Source organism: Lissotriton helveticus, chromosome 1_1, assembly GCF_964261635.1.
Source record: "Lissotriton helveticus chromosome 1_1, aLisHel1.1, whole genome shotgun sequence".
In the NCBI taxonomy this organism is placed as follows: Eukaryota; Metazoa; Chordata; class Amphibia; order Caudata; family Salamandridae; genus Lissotriton; species Lissotriton helveticus.
The window spans coordinates 1,503,631,906-1,503,649,371 of NC_136057.1; the positions used below are offsets into that span (position 1 = coordinate 1,503,631,906).

The 17,466-nt window shown below is 47.3% G+C and overlaps 1 protein-coding gene across 7 annotated transcripts in view; it reads right to left on the minus strand.

Annotated features, from left to right (window-relative positions):
- The window catches only part of FIRRM (FIGNL1 interacting regulator of recombination and mitosis), a 3,243,174-nt gene that overhangs the window by 2,054,018 nt on the left and 1,171,690 nt on the right, over window positions 1-17,466 (minus strand). For all 7 annotated transcript variants that reach the window (XM_078686707.1, XM_078686742.1, XM_078686714.1 and 4 more), the window contains one exon: window positions 7,560-7,698. In XM_078686707.1, the coding sequence (XP_078542833.1) occupies window positions 7,560-7,698 (139 nt within the window). The remainder of the gene's footprint in view (window positions 1-7,559; window positions 7,699-17,466) is intronic.

Genomic DNA, 17,466 nt, shown 5'->3' on the forward strand with positions numbered 1-17,466 from the left:
AAGGGATTGTAGAAGTGCATGAGTTAGTGCCTGCATCATTCAACGAGTACACTAAGCATACATGCAACTATATAAATAGTATCTGAACACATAGATAACTCATTACATACTATCTAGTTAAGTAGATAAGGCAACATGCCACAAAGGGTAATATATGGTGGTTTATTTTTGAGTTACATCTTGACCATTCAATCTACAAATATGCGACATCATTAAACTATACCTCACAACAGACTTAAGAAAGAAGAGCAATTAACAACACAGTTATTGATAATTTTAAAAGCACATACATCTTCAGCTTTGTATCTAAAATTATGTGGCATCATTCAACTATACCTTTGCTAAACTACAAAAAAAAAACTAACACCACCTTATTTCACCATTCTATCTTTAATTATATGCCATAATTTAACTTTACCTTCTGTACAAACTAATATCAGAAACCTAATTAATAACATACTGTATGATCATTTTTCAAACACCACAGTTGTGCTGCATCTTTAACTAAGTATCTATAATTATGCAGTATCTTTAAACTATACCTTTGTAGAGAGTAGAAAAAATGATGCCTAATAAACTACACCTTATATGAACATCTTTCAAAATACACATTTGTACTGCATCATCAACCAACTATCTAAAAATATGAGGCATCATTCAGCTATACCTTTGAATAGGCTTAAAAATATATATATTATTGTACAGACTGTTTTTAAACAAACTTCAAGTACAATGAAACTAATTCCAATATACATCTCTACATTTAATAGCATATTTCAAACAACAGTTTTAGAATAATGTCAAATCTTTTTTAAATAAACCTCAAAAATATATAACTCACTTTGCACATAAATCTGTTGAATGAAAAATCTCACACACTCGGACAGGATTTTCTTTTACACATGGTCAATATAAATCACCAGACTCTGCAAGGTAAAACCAGCAATGACAAGGTTTCCCTCTCTTTTTCCATACAAATACACATACCCAACAAATGACATTGCTTCCCAGAGTTTTTCAAATCGTAAAACACAATTCCTTTGGTCGCAGATAATAACCCCTATCAACTGACTTATTCACCTCTTCTGCTTAGTGTCAGTTTCCATAGCAACAGGCCATGCATCATTCAACTTTACTCACAGGTCACAAGTTCACCACACAATGTTGCAAATGAGAACAGCAGGTGTGGTTGGCGTTGCAATACATATCCTTTCTGCTGAAACTTGCTTTTTAACCCCTTCGGTGCGCATGACGGCCCCCAGCCATCATGCGCCATGGTGGGCGTGTGATGAGGACGGCTGGGGGCCGTCTGAATCCCACCCACTAGTTAAATCGCATGCACAGGACAAAAATGTGCGCAGTGCGGAAGGGTTTAAACAAAGTAAAATGCACCCTATTTTTGAACGTACAATGTTCTTAAACAGCCAATCAAATCTCTACTTTCTTTAAAACAGAATCTTGTCCGCCATTTTAGATATCTCTCATTCTACCAACTGACTACCTCAGCTACAGACATCTTTTCATTACCTACAGTCATCACTTCAAGATGCTTTCAGTGTGGATTGTTGGGCACAGCTATGTTTTTTGGTGCAAAGGGTATGCTGAACGCAGAGGTACTGACAAAGACCTAGCTTTGCAAAATGTAGGCATTTCATGGTTTGCCCAGAGAGGATTAAAGTGGTACCAATTGATGCCTGTGGTAAAAAACCTTTTTGCATCTCCAACCCCCTGACCTCATGATTGTACACTGTGGTGGCAATTACCTAGGCACATTGACTGGGTTAGGTCTGGAAATGCTAATGAAGGACACCTTTGCAGAATTGATGTTGCTTTTCCCCCAAACTCCCTTTGTAAACTCTAACATATGCCAAAGACAGAAATGAAAGTGGTCCGATCAATTTTGTCCTCAGATTGAGAAAGCTAGAAAAAATTTAAATAAAGCGGTTTCTGCTTACCTCAGAGACCATAGAATGGGCTCCATATATAACAATAATCTACGTTTCCATATGGAGGGCATCTACAGGAGTGACGGAGTATACTTCACTGATTAAGGGAACAGAGTGTTTCTCAACAACCTAAAGCTCTGTGTCCGCATTTACATGTAGCTGCAAGAAACTCATAATAAACACAAGGGCTCTTTTTAGAGCCACCCAATAACCCAACATATAACCTAGGTTTATATTAAGAAAATCTTAATTATTTTTGCTTGGAGTCGCCCACCCAGTGCACACTAGGGGGTCGTGCTGAGCGCTGCGCAGCCATCACATTCACACTAGGGGCCGCGCTGAGCGCCGCGCACCTCTCGCGTTCACACCAGGGGACTGTGCTGGGAGCCGCACACCCCCCACGTTCAAACCAGGGGGCTGCGCTGAGCACCACAACTCCAATTTTTTTTCTTTAAACCGTCCACTTCCATTAATTTACATTCGCCCCGGGGATCCCATCCCCCGGGGAATGCCAAAATATACTTTTTTTTTTTAAACAAAGGAGGGGGACTGCCACCCCCCTCCCGGGCCATTTTGGGACCCGGGGACCCCATCCCCCGGGACCTGGCCTCGTGGTTAGGGACCGTGGGGGGAGCCCCAATGCCCCAACATTCCCGCCGGCTCCCCGTCTCCTGCGGGAGCTGGAATTGCTTTTCCACACGGGGAGCTGCATGTCACTGATATTTGTATCCCTATTCCTGTTTAATTATGTTATGTTTATCCTTTTTCAGATCATTATCCAGGTTAAGGTACAATTAATGATTCATTCTGGCCTGATCTATTGACCGATCACCATGACATTACAAAAAGTATAAGGAATCGAGTCAATTTTGTAGTGTAGATAGTCTTTACAGGAACAGCACAACACCCATTCTTGGAAATAGTTTACTGAAATTAGGAGCAATTGTGCTGGACCTATACAAAAGCTCCTGGTTCCTTTAGGCAGAGAGTTTCATGAACAGTGGGTCAGCCATGGAAACTTTTACGTGTTCAGACAAGAAGAAATAACCTCTTGGTATCTCTATTTGGTAGTTGCGATCTTTTGACACACCGGTCTGTTTCCTTATTAGTACTAATTGTCGTCCCTTCCTCCTTCCTCATCACCCCTCCAACCCAATTCACTTGGGATATACATCTCAGGTCCTAAACTAATATGGAAAATAATCAAGGCCTGAGCTTTAATGATGAAACGGTGTCAGAAATCCTCAAAACACCAGCCTTACTGGGAGCAGGTGGCTCAGCCCCATCCAACAGCCAAACTGATGATTGGAATGCAATCACTGCAATGAAAAAACAACTTGTGAAAATCACAATACATGAAGCATTAATGACTGAATATCTGAGGGCTAATATTGCACCCAACGGTGTTATCTTTGCCAACATTCCACCCATTTTCCTCGAGGATGCAACAATCAAAGGAGATTGGTGCCTGGTAGCATGGAAATGCACCAGGGATTGGTAGGTCCTCATAATGAAAATGGCAAAACGACTAGCAGATGATCTAGTTATAAAGATTACCATCTCTGAAGATGCCTTTAAAGCAAGTTTTCTAATTTCAGCTTACAAAAACAAACTGATTGAAATAAATAATATCCCTGAACAGAAAGACTACCTAATGGAACAAAAAATAAGACTCCAAAAGGACACAAAAAGATTTGACAAAGAAAGAGTGTACCTGAAAGAGGACTACAAACCCATGCATGATTAAGTATCATCAGATGATAATCAACTACCAAGGAGGAGAAACTCCTCAAATAGTAGCAACACCAGTTCAAACAGTTGGGGAAGTAACGACGGGAGAAGAAGGCTGCCGCCAACCATGTTTGACTATGGTATACCTCCTTATCAAGGACTACTGATATAGAAATACGCTCCTTTCCAACAAGGTCCCCCACAACCCTTCCCTCCTTACAACCCCTCTTTGTTAGGCAGAGGTTGGGGCATGAGAAGAGGCAGAAGAAGAGGGAGGCAACAGAAACAAAGTCAAATATGGTTTCAAATGAGCTTTTAACATTTGAACAAGCTGTCCTAAAAGAGGTGAATAAAATGAACAACTCTAAGCACTTTTCAGAATCTCCCTAAAGCAGAATCCCGGGTTATCCAATCATTGTCCATTGATACTAGTATTGTAATAAAACAGGCCGACAAAGGAGGGGCCATTGTTATCTTACCTGCCAATGACTACAAGATCGAATGCCTACATCAACTGTCAAATCAGCAAAACTACAGACCAATAACAGAAGACCCGACTCACCATCTTCTTATACATATCACCAGCATAGTTTCATGTGCTGAAAACCAGGGGTGGCTTTCCAGGAATGAATATGCCTTCCTGATAAACGAGAACCCTATAACTCCCTACTTCTACACCCTGCCAAAGACTCATGAAGGTACTATGCCACCGACGGGGAGACCCATAGTCTCTGGATTAGGATCCCTCTTAGAACCCCTTTCAAAGTTCTGTGGCCATTTTTTACAATGTTGGTCAAGAGAACACTGTCTTTCGTACATCTGTAAGAGACAAGTATTAGTTATGGATTCCTCACGTTAGAATTACCCCCAGGCGTCAGACTGGATCAGGAGAATTTTTCCTCCGCAGTACCTCTGCGCTTCCGTAGGTGGTGCCTGTCGACTCTGCGCTCGTCGTTGGTGTCGTGATCACCAGAATGACATTTCAGAATCTACTTAGACGTCACCCCTGCGCTCTGACGTCAGTTCTTTACACAACATTTCATGCCAGAAGCGCAGAGCCATGCAAGACACTGACCACTGGTGCACAAACACTTGGGCCCTAAAAGGAAGTCCCTTACCCTGGAAGTCAGTTTGCAGAATGGGGAGGATGGGTGGGGCGGTGAGGAATCCATAACAAATATTTGCCTCTTACAAATATATCGTTACCGAAGGTAAGTAACTTGTTCATTTGAAAGAGACTATTCGTTATGGACTCCTCACCTTAGAATAGATACCCCAGCAATACCAACCCCGGAGGTGGGTCTGTGAACTAATTTCACATCAGAAACTCCTGGAGAACCGAACGACCAAAGAAGCCGTCTCTCCGTACTTGGCTGTCCAGACAGTAATGTTAGGTGAATGTGTGCAGTGAAGCCCACGTGGCTCCCTGGCAGATGTCATGAAGAGGGACTCCACACACCAAAACAGAAGTGGCAGTCGTCGCCCTGGTGGAATGGGGGCACAGTCCCACTGGAAGTACCTTCTTTGCCAAGGAATAACAGATTTTGATGCACAGAACGACCCATTGAGAGATGGCCCACTTTTGCACAACCCGACCTTTCGTGGCTGTTGACATAGCCAACAAAGAGCTGGTCATCCACCCTGAATTGCTTTGTGCGATCCAGATAGAATAAAAGCGCACGTTTTGGATCCAGACGGTGGAGCCTCTCCGCCTCTTTAGAAGGATGCAGGGGCGGGAAGAAAGTGGGCAAAGTGATGGTCTGCCCTATGTGGAAAGAGGTAACCATTTTGGGAAGGAAAGAAGGCCTAGTGCGAAGGACAACTTTGTCCGGATGAACAGCCAGGAAAGGAGGTTTGGAAAGAAAGTGCCTGAAACTCACTCAACCTGCGAGCAGAGGTGATGGCAACCAAAAAGACAGTTTTAAGAGTCAAACGCCTGGGAGGATCACCATGACATTACAAAAAGTATAAGGAATCAAGGCAATTTTCGTATTGTAGATAGATATTCCGGGTCCTGATGAATTGTCGCTAGATCCGATTGGACTTACACAGGCGAGAAACATGTTGACCATATTCTAGATCACACATTGATTAGTCTTATTAGGACCTTTGCATCCTGTATAAACATCACATTTTTTTACCTAGGGTTGTGAGTTCAATCAAAGTTAATTTACAATAAGCGCCACTACACCTATTGTAAATCACTACTGTTTAAACTCTTACACACACTACACAAATGACCACCCTGTCACGCCCACTTTATAATACGGCATATACAAAAAAATCTCTGGCAAAGAGCCCCCCGTGTGTGGCCCTCAGGCATTGCAGCACCGACCTGACAAAGAGCTTGCCCAATGTTGACGCATGACACCCCATGGGGTGTGTGAGGGCACTTGATCCTAATAGAGCATTACAACTTACTGGAACACTAGTATCACGCTTTCTACCCCCTCTCCTAGTCTTTACAGGAACAGGACAAACACATTCTTGGACATAGATTACTGAAATTAGGAGCAAGTGTGCTGGACCTATACAAAAGTTCCTGGTTCCTTTAGGTAGACATGTTTCCACTGGGCACACTGTGTCCTCAACTGGTCGAGACCCTCCTGTAGTAACCATTTGATCATTAGTATACGACTTCAAAGGCAGAAACCAACATTCCTCACCATATATGGTACGCCAATAACTTTTACAGCCTGCTGTATTTTTTAAATAAAAAAAGGATATATACCTAAATGGAGACAGTCCTCAGAGCTTGTGACTGTTCTAGTCCTCAGAGCTTGTGCCTGTTCTCCTAGCCGCAAAGTTTATTTAAATAAACTGTTTTGCCAAAAAACTCTTGTCTACTGTTGTTCAAAGGAGTTTTAACTCGAGCAACACGCTACGCAGCATACTGAACTCCTAAAAGGCTGGCCAAACTGGGAAATAGAGAAAAAGTGCATGTTTTAAGCGCGGTGTGGAGATTGCCAATTATGTCCATATGTTTTGGCAGTGTCCATCCAACGGCAAGAAGAGGTTAAGGCCATATCAGATATAATTGGGAGAAAGACTAAGATAAACTTACTCTTTGGAGACTTAGAGGGTGACAGGTCTACTATAAAGTTGCATAAAAGACAAAGAACTTCTATTCACCTTGGTTCTACTCACAAGACAGGAGAGCTGCCTGACATGGGTATCTCACCAAGGTTTTGCGAGTGGGAGATTACTGCACAAAGATTTCGGAAACCTGATCGTAGATACATGTTGGAAATGACAAAAACACTGGAAGATTGGTAGATGGGAAAGACACAAGAGATGTAAATACCTAAAAAACCTACAAGGAGGTTTCTGCAGTGTCCAATGATTATGACTGATGAATCAATAATTGATGATTACCAGGGCCAAATCCAAGATCCAATTTAAGATCCTTCCAAATGTTGTAAGAGGTCCTGATAAGGAGGGGATGCTCAGGAGGAAATAAGGGCTTGCAACTCCGGTCTACATTTAGCATCTAACTTTGAGTTTCGCTTCCAGCAATGAACGAAGACAAAAAAGCAACAAAAAATGTTTTCGTCATGGATTGCTTTTTACTATAGTTAGGAATTTCAGATTCTAAAGCGAGGCAACTGTTGTAAATAGATTCAGGTAGGCAGCAGGACACTCCTTGGTAGTTATAAGTTAGGTTTATTAAGTTACAGCAGAGCAATACACCTCGTCAGCTGACCAGACCATTCTGGGAGGCTTAGTAGGTAGGAACATAGAGAAAGGTGTAATGACAACAGGTGGCCACGTTGAGAGGAGAACTAGTTTACTACACATCCTCCTCCTTTATCTAGAAAAGACAAATGACCGCAGATGGCCATGTTGGGAGGAGAATATGTTTACTACAGCAACACATTTTACCTGGGTTCCTGAGAGCTTCATATGTTCAGCAAGCTGCAAGCATCTGTGGTATGATGCCAGGATGTCATCGCTTAGTCCCTTTATGATGTCATTGTGCCTCAATTGACTTTCTACCAAGGTTTGATGCTTCAGACTCTGTCTAAAGAAAAACAGAGCATTATAACAAAGTTGCGGCTTTAACAATGATGTTACAGTAACAAAGAATTGCAATGCTGTATAAAACCTAGACACGAATGAAAGAAGCTTTCATTTAAAATTTCACTTGCTTTCCTAACTCATGAGTAGCCATACAGGATTTTCTGATAATAACCTACTAACAAATTTGAAACAAAGTTTACCAGTGCTTCCATATTGGAAATGCACTTACTAACTCCCCACTAAACTTCAGCGATCAACTCTGCGGTCACATGGTGCCACTGTTAAAACGGAGCAAATTTTATGGGTGGTGCACATTTCGGACCCGATTACGATCTTGGGAGATGGGATATTCAGTCATAAACGAGATGGATATCCCATTTATTAGGATATAATAAAATTCTAATTTGACAGGTGGGATACCCATCATGTTCATGACGAAGTTTCCCATCCGCCAAGATTGTAATCAGGCCCTTAGTGCTCTGGTTGATAAGCCTCAAAAAGGGGGGGGGAGATATTCATTAGTTCCTTCTTGGTTTAAAGCTATCCTAAATCTCTTTGAGCATGCAGATAGGGTAGCAGTTATTTAAATTGCTCTTTCTAGCCCTTTTCAGTATTCAGCTGTTATGTGCCTGAGGGTCCTTCCCACATGCAGTCAGAATCAGAGAAAGGAATAGTTTCTGTGAGAAGTTGGCCTGGTATATGATGTCCACAGTTCTATGGGCATCTTGTATCAGTCCAAACAATCCCTTATGGTGGTGGTTGTAAGTCAACCTTATAGACAAGCTATCCTAGGGGTAGCATGGACTAAGCAGCCTTAAAGGCTTAACTCAAGAGGGCATGTGAAGCCAGCTGTTTTACCATATGCAATTCTGTAATATCAAATGAAAGGACACCACACAAGTTATATATTATAAAAATATATGTATTTATTCTCCGAATAATCCCCACTACTCTTTATGAGCAATGAAGCACAAGCGTTTAAACAAAAGCACAATATAACATATGAAAGTTGCACAATTATGGATGAGGCCGGTGGCCACTCAAACCATATATCAAAAAAGTGGTATAACAATCACTAATCGATCAGTGGTAAGGCCTAGGGCCTTGGGAATCGCTGGGACTACACTGGACTAACAGCAGTTAGGACGGGAGTAGCCCGCGGGATTCGGGTGCAGTGCCTAAAGCACACGCATGCACCAATGCAAAGTCAATGGTGCGTAAAAGTTATCGAGTTACAGTTTTAAGAGTCTTCCGACTGGACTAGAAGGGCAAAACTTTAGACTTAGACACTAGAGGTGTAAACCACTACAGGAGCACCGGCGTTCAAGAGTTACCTCACCCACAGGAAGCGGGTGCACAGGTGCAAAGATGTGTCGGGTTTCGTCACGCAGTTCTATGATGCCTGGAGATGAAGATGCTGCAGGCGTCCAGAAGAGAAGTGTCCGGTGTGATCCAAGGGAGGATCGAAGATGTTGAGTACCTGAAAGCAGAGGGGACAGAGTCTGGGTCACTAGCCAGTGACCAGGAAGGAACCAGAAGGAACCAGGAAGGAACCAGGAAGGAACCAGGCGATGTCGGGCGCAATCAGGTTGATGTCGTGAAGCTTGTCTCCGCTGCCACGTGGACTCTGGGGCACCGAGGATGTCCAGAAGTAGATCACGAGCTGTCCCACGAAGGCTCTCGCTGTCGGCGGTGTCGGCTTCCAGATCGGAGTCAACAAGCCTTGGCAAAGGCAACCCACGCAGGATTCGAAGATCGTTTGTTGACCGGACCAGGAAGGTCAGATCGGGTGCTCCTTTTCAGGGGAGCGAGGGCCAGTCTGGAGCAACCAGACTAGCTGTATAAATTCTTAGGTTCGTCGGTTCTGGGGCCACTAGCCAATGGGCAAGCGACCGGACCAACGCGTCAAGCAGGAAAATGCAAAAGGGCCCCACGCAGCACTCGGTGAGTGTGGCGGGGTGAGCTTCGGTGCAAAAGCTGCTCGAGGCTGGAGCTTCGCAAACTCCAATGCACAGCTTCGAGGGAGCCTCGTGTGCTGCACGGTCAGCGCTTTGTGGGTTTTCCAAGATGGCCGCTCCCACGCTTCGGGTCGCCTCCACGGGTCTCAGCTCTGCATAGACTTTGGATCGGGCTGTTGGAAGGCAGGAACGCTGGCTCTTGTCTATCTCTGTCGCTCAAGTTCCGGCGGGAACTGCAACAAAGCAAACGTCAAGGTGCTGGATGGTGCCTGTTTGCACAGGGTGGTCACTCCTTGACCACAAGGGAGATTCTTCAGTCTTCCACGTCGAGTGGGATGTCGAAGGGTCCAGAGTTTCGTTTCATAAGTTTCAGTCAGGATAATCTGATGTGCATCTGCACAGCTCCTACCTTTATTCCAAATCAAGGGGCTGGATTACCTGCTAGGTCCCTCCTATGGGTGGGACCCAGGAAGGGGGTGGTTACACCCCTTTCCCTTTGTCCAGCTTCGCGCCAAGACTGGGGCTGGAGTGCCCCAGAACCGGTTTGGCTGGCATTTGCTCGGGGACACCTTGTGCGCCCCAGGCAGTGTCTAGTTTCTTTCAACCCTCCCTTCTACAATCCACTATCTCCTGTCTGGGGTGGTGTGACACCTCCCTGTGACAGGAACCCCTTTGTCCAGGCGTCATCTGCCAAGTTTTGGTCAGCAGCAGGAGGTCAGACTCGTATCTGTGGCAGCAGCATCCATTTTGTGATGCTGGGGCTCTGGTTAGGATTAACCGCGTTTTCAGTAAAGTAACATGTCTTCTCCCTCTAGAAGGGTGGAATGCTACCCCCGTCGCCAGAACTGGCGAGGGGGTAGTAGTCCCAAGTGTATGACACCAAACATGACATGTTTTGATAAAGCCAAACCAAAGTTAGCAATAACCGCGAGGATTATAATGCACTTAAGAGTATATGGTATGGCAGTATCACTAGAACAGCTATAAGGAAATGGTTCCGAAAGATGCAGAGACAGGCTCAGATCATGCTAGAGCACCATCTCACATAAAACCAAGCACTCTGCCTCCAGGATTGTTAAGGCCTGGCATAGGAGTGACTTATAGGTATATATGTGTCCAGATATAGGTTTAGATATAGGTATACTATATCTAAGCAAGGGGTGATTACACCACCTTGCCCCAGCTGAGTGATCAGCCAGTTGTGTCGATTTAAGTACCAGCCAGGGGTGGCAAAAGATATGCTGCAGCCCCTGGTAGGCCTTGGATGCACCTATGCCCTGGGCACATATAGTGCACTGTACAGGGACTGACAAGGAGTCCAGTGACCTGACCTGACCTGGTCAGTGCCGGTCGCTCCACCCGCCCCGTGGCCCACCTGCGTGTGCCCAGTCCCCGTTGCCGCCGCCACTGCCACCACTGATAGTAACTTTTGTTTGCTTTGCCTGTATTCTGTGATAGTATTCTGTTCTCTCCGTGCTTGTGCCCCTGACTGTTGCCCCCGAGTGTATTCTGCTCTCTCCGTGCCCCTGATTGTATTCTGCTCTCTCCGTGCCCCTGATTGTATTCTGCTCTCTCCGTGCCCTTGATTCTACTCTGCTCTCTCCGTGCCGTTGTGCCCCTGTTCCCCCCCCTGGTTTCACTACTGTGCCTGATTGTAATTCTGCTCTCTCCGTGCTTTTGCCCCTGATTGTATTTAGCTCTCTCCGTGCTGTTGCCCCTGATTGTATTTTGCTCTCTCCGTGCTGTTGTGCCCCCTGCTCACTGTTGTGCCCTTAATTGGATTCGGGTCCTCTCCTCTCCGTGCTCCCGCTAACCCACCCCGCTCCCTGCCGCTGCTCCCCCGCGGCCCCACCCCTGCTCCTTCAGCCTCTCCTCGCATCGCTCCCCTCTCCACTCGCCACCCCGCTCCCGCCTCCCAGCTGCTCCTCCCTCGCTCCGCCCCCCCCCACTCTCCATTTATGGCAGAGTCCGCGCGTGCGCGCAGCGATCACGTGCAGCGGGCGCGCCGTATGCGCGCCGAAGGTAAGCCCGTCTGCACCCGTCCGCGCCTGTACCGCGCCCCACCCCAGACCCTCTGGCCCCCGCAGAGGCAATCTCACCCACCGGACGTACGACGCCGCCACCCTCAGCGCACTCAACACCGGACGCCTCCCCGGATGCCACCAAGCCACCCCAGAACGCACCCACGGACCCTTCACCTGCCAAACCTGCAAGTTCACCTGCATCCGGACCCGCAACCCACCCGCACCCGCCAAGCCAAGCACCTACAGCAACCACCTGAAGTGCATCCTGCTCAACAACCGCTCCGTCCACAGACACGCTGTGGAATTATGGAACCTGCTCGACACCACATCCCCGGACGTCGCCTTCCTCACGGAGACCTGGATGAACGCCTCCTCATCGCCCGACATCGCCATAGCCATCCCGGACGGCTACAAGATCATCCGGAGGGACCGCGCCAACCAGACTGGAGGAGGCATCGCCATCGTCCATAAAAACACCATCCGCATCTCGTCCAACTCCGAAGACACCCTCACAGCCGCCGAACATCTTCACTTCCAGATACACACCGAACCCAAGACCACACTCAGAGGCACCCTCATCTACAGACCCCCAGGACCCCGCACACAATTCAGCGAAGACATCGCAGACTTCATCAGCCCACACGCCCTTCCCTCCGCCGACTACATCCTCCTAGGGGATCTCAACTTCCACCTGGAGAACGACAACACCACCACCACCCTCCCGGAGACCCTCGCTAAGCTTGGACTCAAGCAACTGGTGAACACCCCCACCCACTACGCCAGACACACGCTTGACCCAGTCTTCACTTCCAGCAAGCACATCTCCTTCAGCCACTCAACCGGACTTCACCGGACAGACCACAGCTGCGTCCACTTCAGCTTCAGAAAGAACACAACTTACCACCTCCCGCAACAGGTCCCCCGCAGTAACTTGAACAAGATCACCACCGACCAGCTCACCGCGTCACTGAACCAGAACCCTCCCGCCAGATCAACGGACCCCAACCAAGCAGCCCACAACCTCGCACAGTGGATCACCAACTGTGCCGACGACCTCGCTCCCCTGAAAAACCATCCCAGCAGGCCCGAAAGCAAGAAAGCCCCGTGGTTCAACGACGACCTCAAGAACTCCAAGAGGAACTGCCGCACCCTCGAGAAAGCCTGGCGTAAGAACCCGACCACAGACAACATGACCGCCCTCAAGCACGCCACCCGGAAACACCACCAGCTGATCCACACCACCAAGAAGACAGCATTCAAGGAACGATAAGACAACAACGCACATAACAGCAAGGAGCTCTTCAGCATCATCAAAGAGCTCTCCAACCCCAGCGCCGGAAACAATGACATCCCTCCCTCACAAGACCTCTGCGACTTACTCGCCACGTTCTTCCACAACAAGATCGCAGACATACACAACAGCTTCGGCGAACAGTCAACGCACCCAACCACGGAACCAACGCCCCCCACCACCACCCTCCGCGCCTGGACCCCAGTCAACACCGAAGACACCATCCGAACGATGAACACCATCCACTCCGGATCACCAACCGACCCATGCCCTCACCACGTCTTCAACAAGGCCAACTCCGTCATCGCACCCCAACTCCGTGACATCATCAACTGCTCCTTCAACACCGCCTCCTTCCCGGAGAGCTGGAAGCACGCCGAACTCAGCGCCCTCCTGAAGAAACCATCGGCAGACCCCACCGACCTCAAGAACTACCGCCCCATCTCGCTGCTCCCGTTTCCCGCCAAAGTCATAGAGAAGACCGTCAACAGATAGCTGGCCGCCTTCCTCGAGACAAACGGATCCCTCGACCACTCACAGTCCGGCTTCCGAGCCAATCACAGCACCGAGACCGCCCTCATCGCAGCCACTGACGACATCCGAACCCTGCTCGACAACGGGGAAACAGCGGCCCTCATCCTCCTGGACCTCTCCGCAGGGTTCGACACGGTCTGCCACCGCACCCTAGTGCAGCGCCTCAGCAACATCGGAATCCAAGAGAAGGCACTGGAGTGGATCATCTCGTTCCTCGCCGGAAGAACCCAGAGAGTCCGCGCCTCCCCCACTCAGATCCGAGGCCACCGAAGTCATCTGCGGCGTACAACAAGGTTCATCACTCAGCCCCACCCTATTCAACGTGTACATGAGCCCCCTCGCAGCCATCGCACGCCAACACAGCCTCAACATCATCTCCTACGCCGACGACACCCAGCTGATCCTCTCCCTCACCAACGACCCCGCCACCGCCAGAACCAACCTACACGAAGGGATGAAAGAAGTAGCCGATTGGATGAAGAACAGCCGCTTGAAACTGAACTCAGACAAGACGGGAGTCCTCATCCTTGGATCAACACCATCAGCCTGGGACGACTCCTGGTGGCCCCCGGCCCTAGGCAGCACACCCAAACCAACGGACCACGCACGCAACCTGGGCTTCATCCTGGACTCCTCCCTGTCGATGACCAGACAAGTCAACGCCGTCTCGTCTTCATGCTTCAACATCCTACGCATGCTCAGAAAGATCTTCAGATGGATCCCCACCGAAACCAGGAAGACGGTCACCCAGGCACTTGTCACCAGCCAACTAGACTACGCAAACACCCTCTACACCGGAACCACAGCCAAACTGCAGAAAAGACTCCAACGCATCCAGAACGCCTCCGCACGACTCATCCTGGACATCCCCCGCCACAGCCACATCTCCGGACACCTGAGAGACCTGCACTGGCTCCCCGTCAACAAAAGAATCACGTTCCGCCTCCTCACCCACGCACACAAAGCCCTCCACGACCTAGGCCCCAGGTACCTCAACAACCGCCTGACCTTCTACGCTCCCACCCGCCAACTACGATTGACCAACCACGCCCTCGCCGTCGTTCCAGGCATCCGAAGAGCCACCATGGGAGGAAGATCCTTCTCCTACCTGGCAGTCAAGACCTGGAATTCCCTCCCCATCCACCTCCGTCTTACCCAAGACCACCTCTCCTTCAGGAAGCAACTCAAGACCTGGCTGTCGAGCAGTAGCGGACCCCCCCAGCGCCTTGAGACCCTCCGGGTGAGTAGCGCGCTTTACAAATTTCTTGATTGATTGATTACCAAATTGGTGATGTACCTAGGGTGCATGGAGTCCATTTAAAGAGAGAGCAGATAGTTGGCCTGGGATCTTGCTAATCAGGGTCCCAGGCTAAGTCGAAAACCAGCTAAACACTAGGCAAAAAATCTGGGGTAACCATAGTCAGGTATCCACCCTCCTACAGTTTCTTACCTGTAACTCCTGTTATTTTCTAGGGGAATTTCCATTATAGCCATAAGCACTGATTAGACCTGCCCACGTGCAGGGAACTTGGAGCCCTAAATCAAAATATATATTGTAGAGTGCAGACTTTCGCCTTGTTCCGGGAAGGCCTGCAAAGACACTTAAATGACATTATTCAGCATATATACAAAGGCTACAATGTCTGAATTCTTCATCATGAAGTCAAAAAAAGGTCAGACTAAAGTATTTGAGAATAATTTTAAGATGTTGTAGCAAACAGCATAAATCTCCCTCACAAACCCTTTTTTATGATCGACATAAAGGAGAGTAGGCCAGTGTAGGCTCATAGACTGTCATTATATGGTCAAAAATAGAGACTGTGCCTTCAAGAACCAAGAGACCACCAGTATCCCATTATGCTCAGCAGGTGGCAGGTGCCGCAGTTCGTTTTTAAGGCAATGTATGATATGTAGATATCATGAATATCTCTGTTCATTCCACCTGGGAGGAGGGAGGTTTGCTTATGACTATAATTACAATACCCCTACAAGAGGATAGGAATTACAGGCAAGAAACTATTCATTCTCTCATAGGGGATTTGAATGTTTAGCCATAAACACTGAATAGAGTAGCATGCCAATCCCCACTAAGAGCAGTGGAGAACACAGAGGATCAACTAAGGTAGCCTTTAAGCAAATAGATTTCGGAGGGAAGCCTGCCCTACTTGAACATCAGCTCTAGCATCGGAGTCTAGGCAATAGTGCTTGGCTATTGTGTGAACCGATCTCCACGTGGCTGCTTTGCATATATCTGCTATTGGGATATTTCTCATGAAACCTCTAGTTAAGTGTGGTTTAGGTTTAGCTGTTAGTGTTTTTAGTTTGCTTTTTGATAGCACAACCAGATACAGGAAACTACCCATCTGGAAAAGGATTGCTTGGAAGTGGCTAAACCCATACAAACCAGACCATAGCTGATGAACAATTGGTTGAATGTGCGGATGTATCGTGTTTTAATGAGACAGAATTCCAAAACTCTCTTCACACCCAGGGAATGAAGAATTCTTTCTGCTGAAATAGAGGGATTCTAAAAGAAAGTTGGTAATGAGATGATCTGCTTGACATGGAAGTCCGAAATCAACTTGAGGAAGAAATTCGGGCAAGTCATTATGACCTCTTAGAGTGGAAGACTATGTATGGTTTGTGAGAACAAAGTGTTTTGGTCTCACTAACCCTGCGAGCTGATGCTATTTCTACAAAAAAAGCTGTCTTCCAAGTAAGATGTTGCAGGGAAGCATTGTGAATAGGATCAAAGGATTCCTGCATAAGACGTGAAAGTACTAGGACAAGTTCCCAGAGAGGCAAGGAATGCCTTATGGGAGGGAAAACCTTCATCAACCCTTCTAAAAAATCCTTTATCACCGGGATTTTGATAAAAGAGATTTGAGAAGAATATTTTCGGTAGGTAAGAAGAGTTGCCAGGGGAACCTTTATAGAAGAAAATTGCAAGCCAGATTTAGGCAAGTTTATAAGGTATGAAACAATTACATCTTCTTGGCACATAGTAGGGTCTACGTTTTTAGAGGAACACCAAAATGCAAAATCTCTTCGACTTGAAGACATATTGGGAACGGGTAGAAGGCCGCTTAGCCTCCTAGAGTATCTCCATGCAGTCTTGTGGCAGGTTCAAATGTCAGCACTGCACTACCTCAGGAGCCATGCAGGCATATTCGAGGAGAACCATCTGGCTTCCGAATTTCGTTAGTAGGTATGGTCTGCATGGTAGCTTGAGATGTGGACGCTGTGACCAATGAAGCAGGTTCTTGAGCCACCATTGAAGTGGCCACTCTGGAGCTCTGATAATCTTGACTCTCGAGTGGGACAGTTTGATGAGAACTGCCAGGATCAGGGGAATCGATGGAAAGGCGTAAAAAAAAAATTGCCGGACCAGTCGATCCATAAGGTATTTCCCAGTGTCCCTTGATGGTATTACCTGGAGGCGAAGCCGAGGCATTTTCTGTTTTCTGCGGTGGCGAACATGTCGATGGTTGGGGTGCCCCACATTTGGATTACATTTTGAAAGACCTCGCTGTGCAAGACCTATTCATGGGTTTCATCGAGCACTCTGTTAAGAACGTCTGCCTGAACATTTTGGACACTTGGGAGGTGAGTTTCCCTGATTTTCAGGCTCCATCCCAAGATCCATCTAAACATAGCCTGGGCCTCTAGTGAAAAGGCTCTGGACCTCGTACCGTCCTGTATGTTGAGGTAGTATATGGTGGTTGTATTGTCCATCTGAATAAGCATGGTCATGGTTCGGAATGATGGGTGAAAGGCCTTGAGCACTAGACAAACTGTGCAGGGCTCTAGGAGATTGATATGAAAAGTCCTCTCTCTTTGCAACCATGTGCCCTGAATCTGGAGGTGATCCATGTTTTCACTGCATCCTTGTAGTGATGCATCTGTCACTATGGTCTGAGAAGGGACCAATTGGTGAAACGGCATGCCTCGCAGGAGATTGG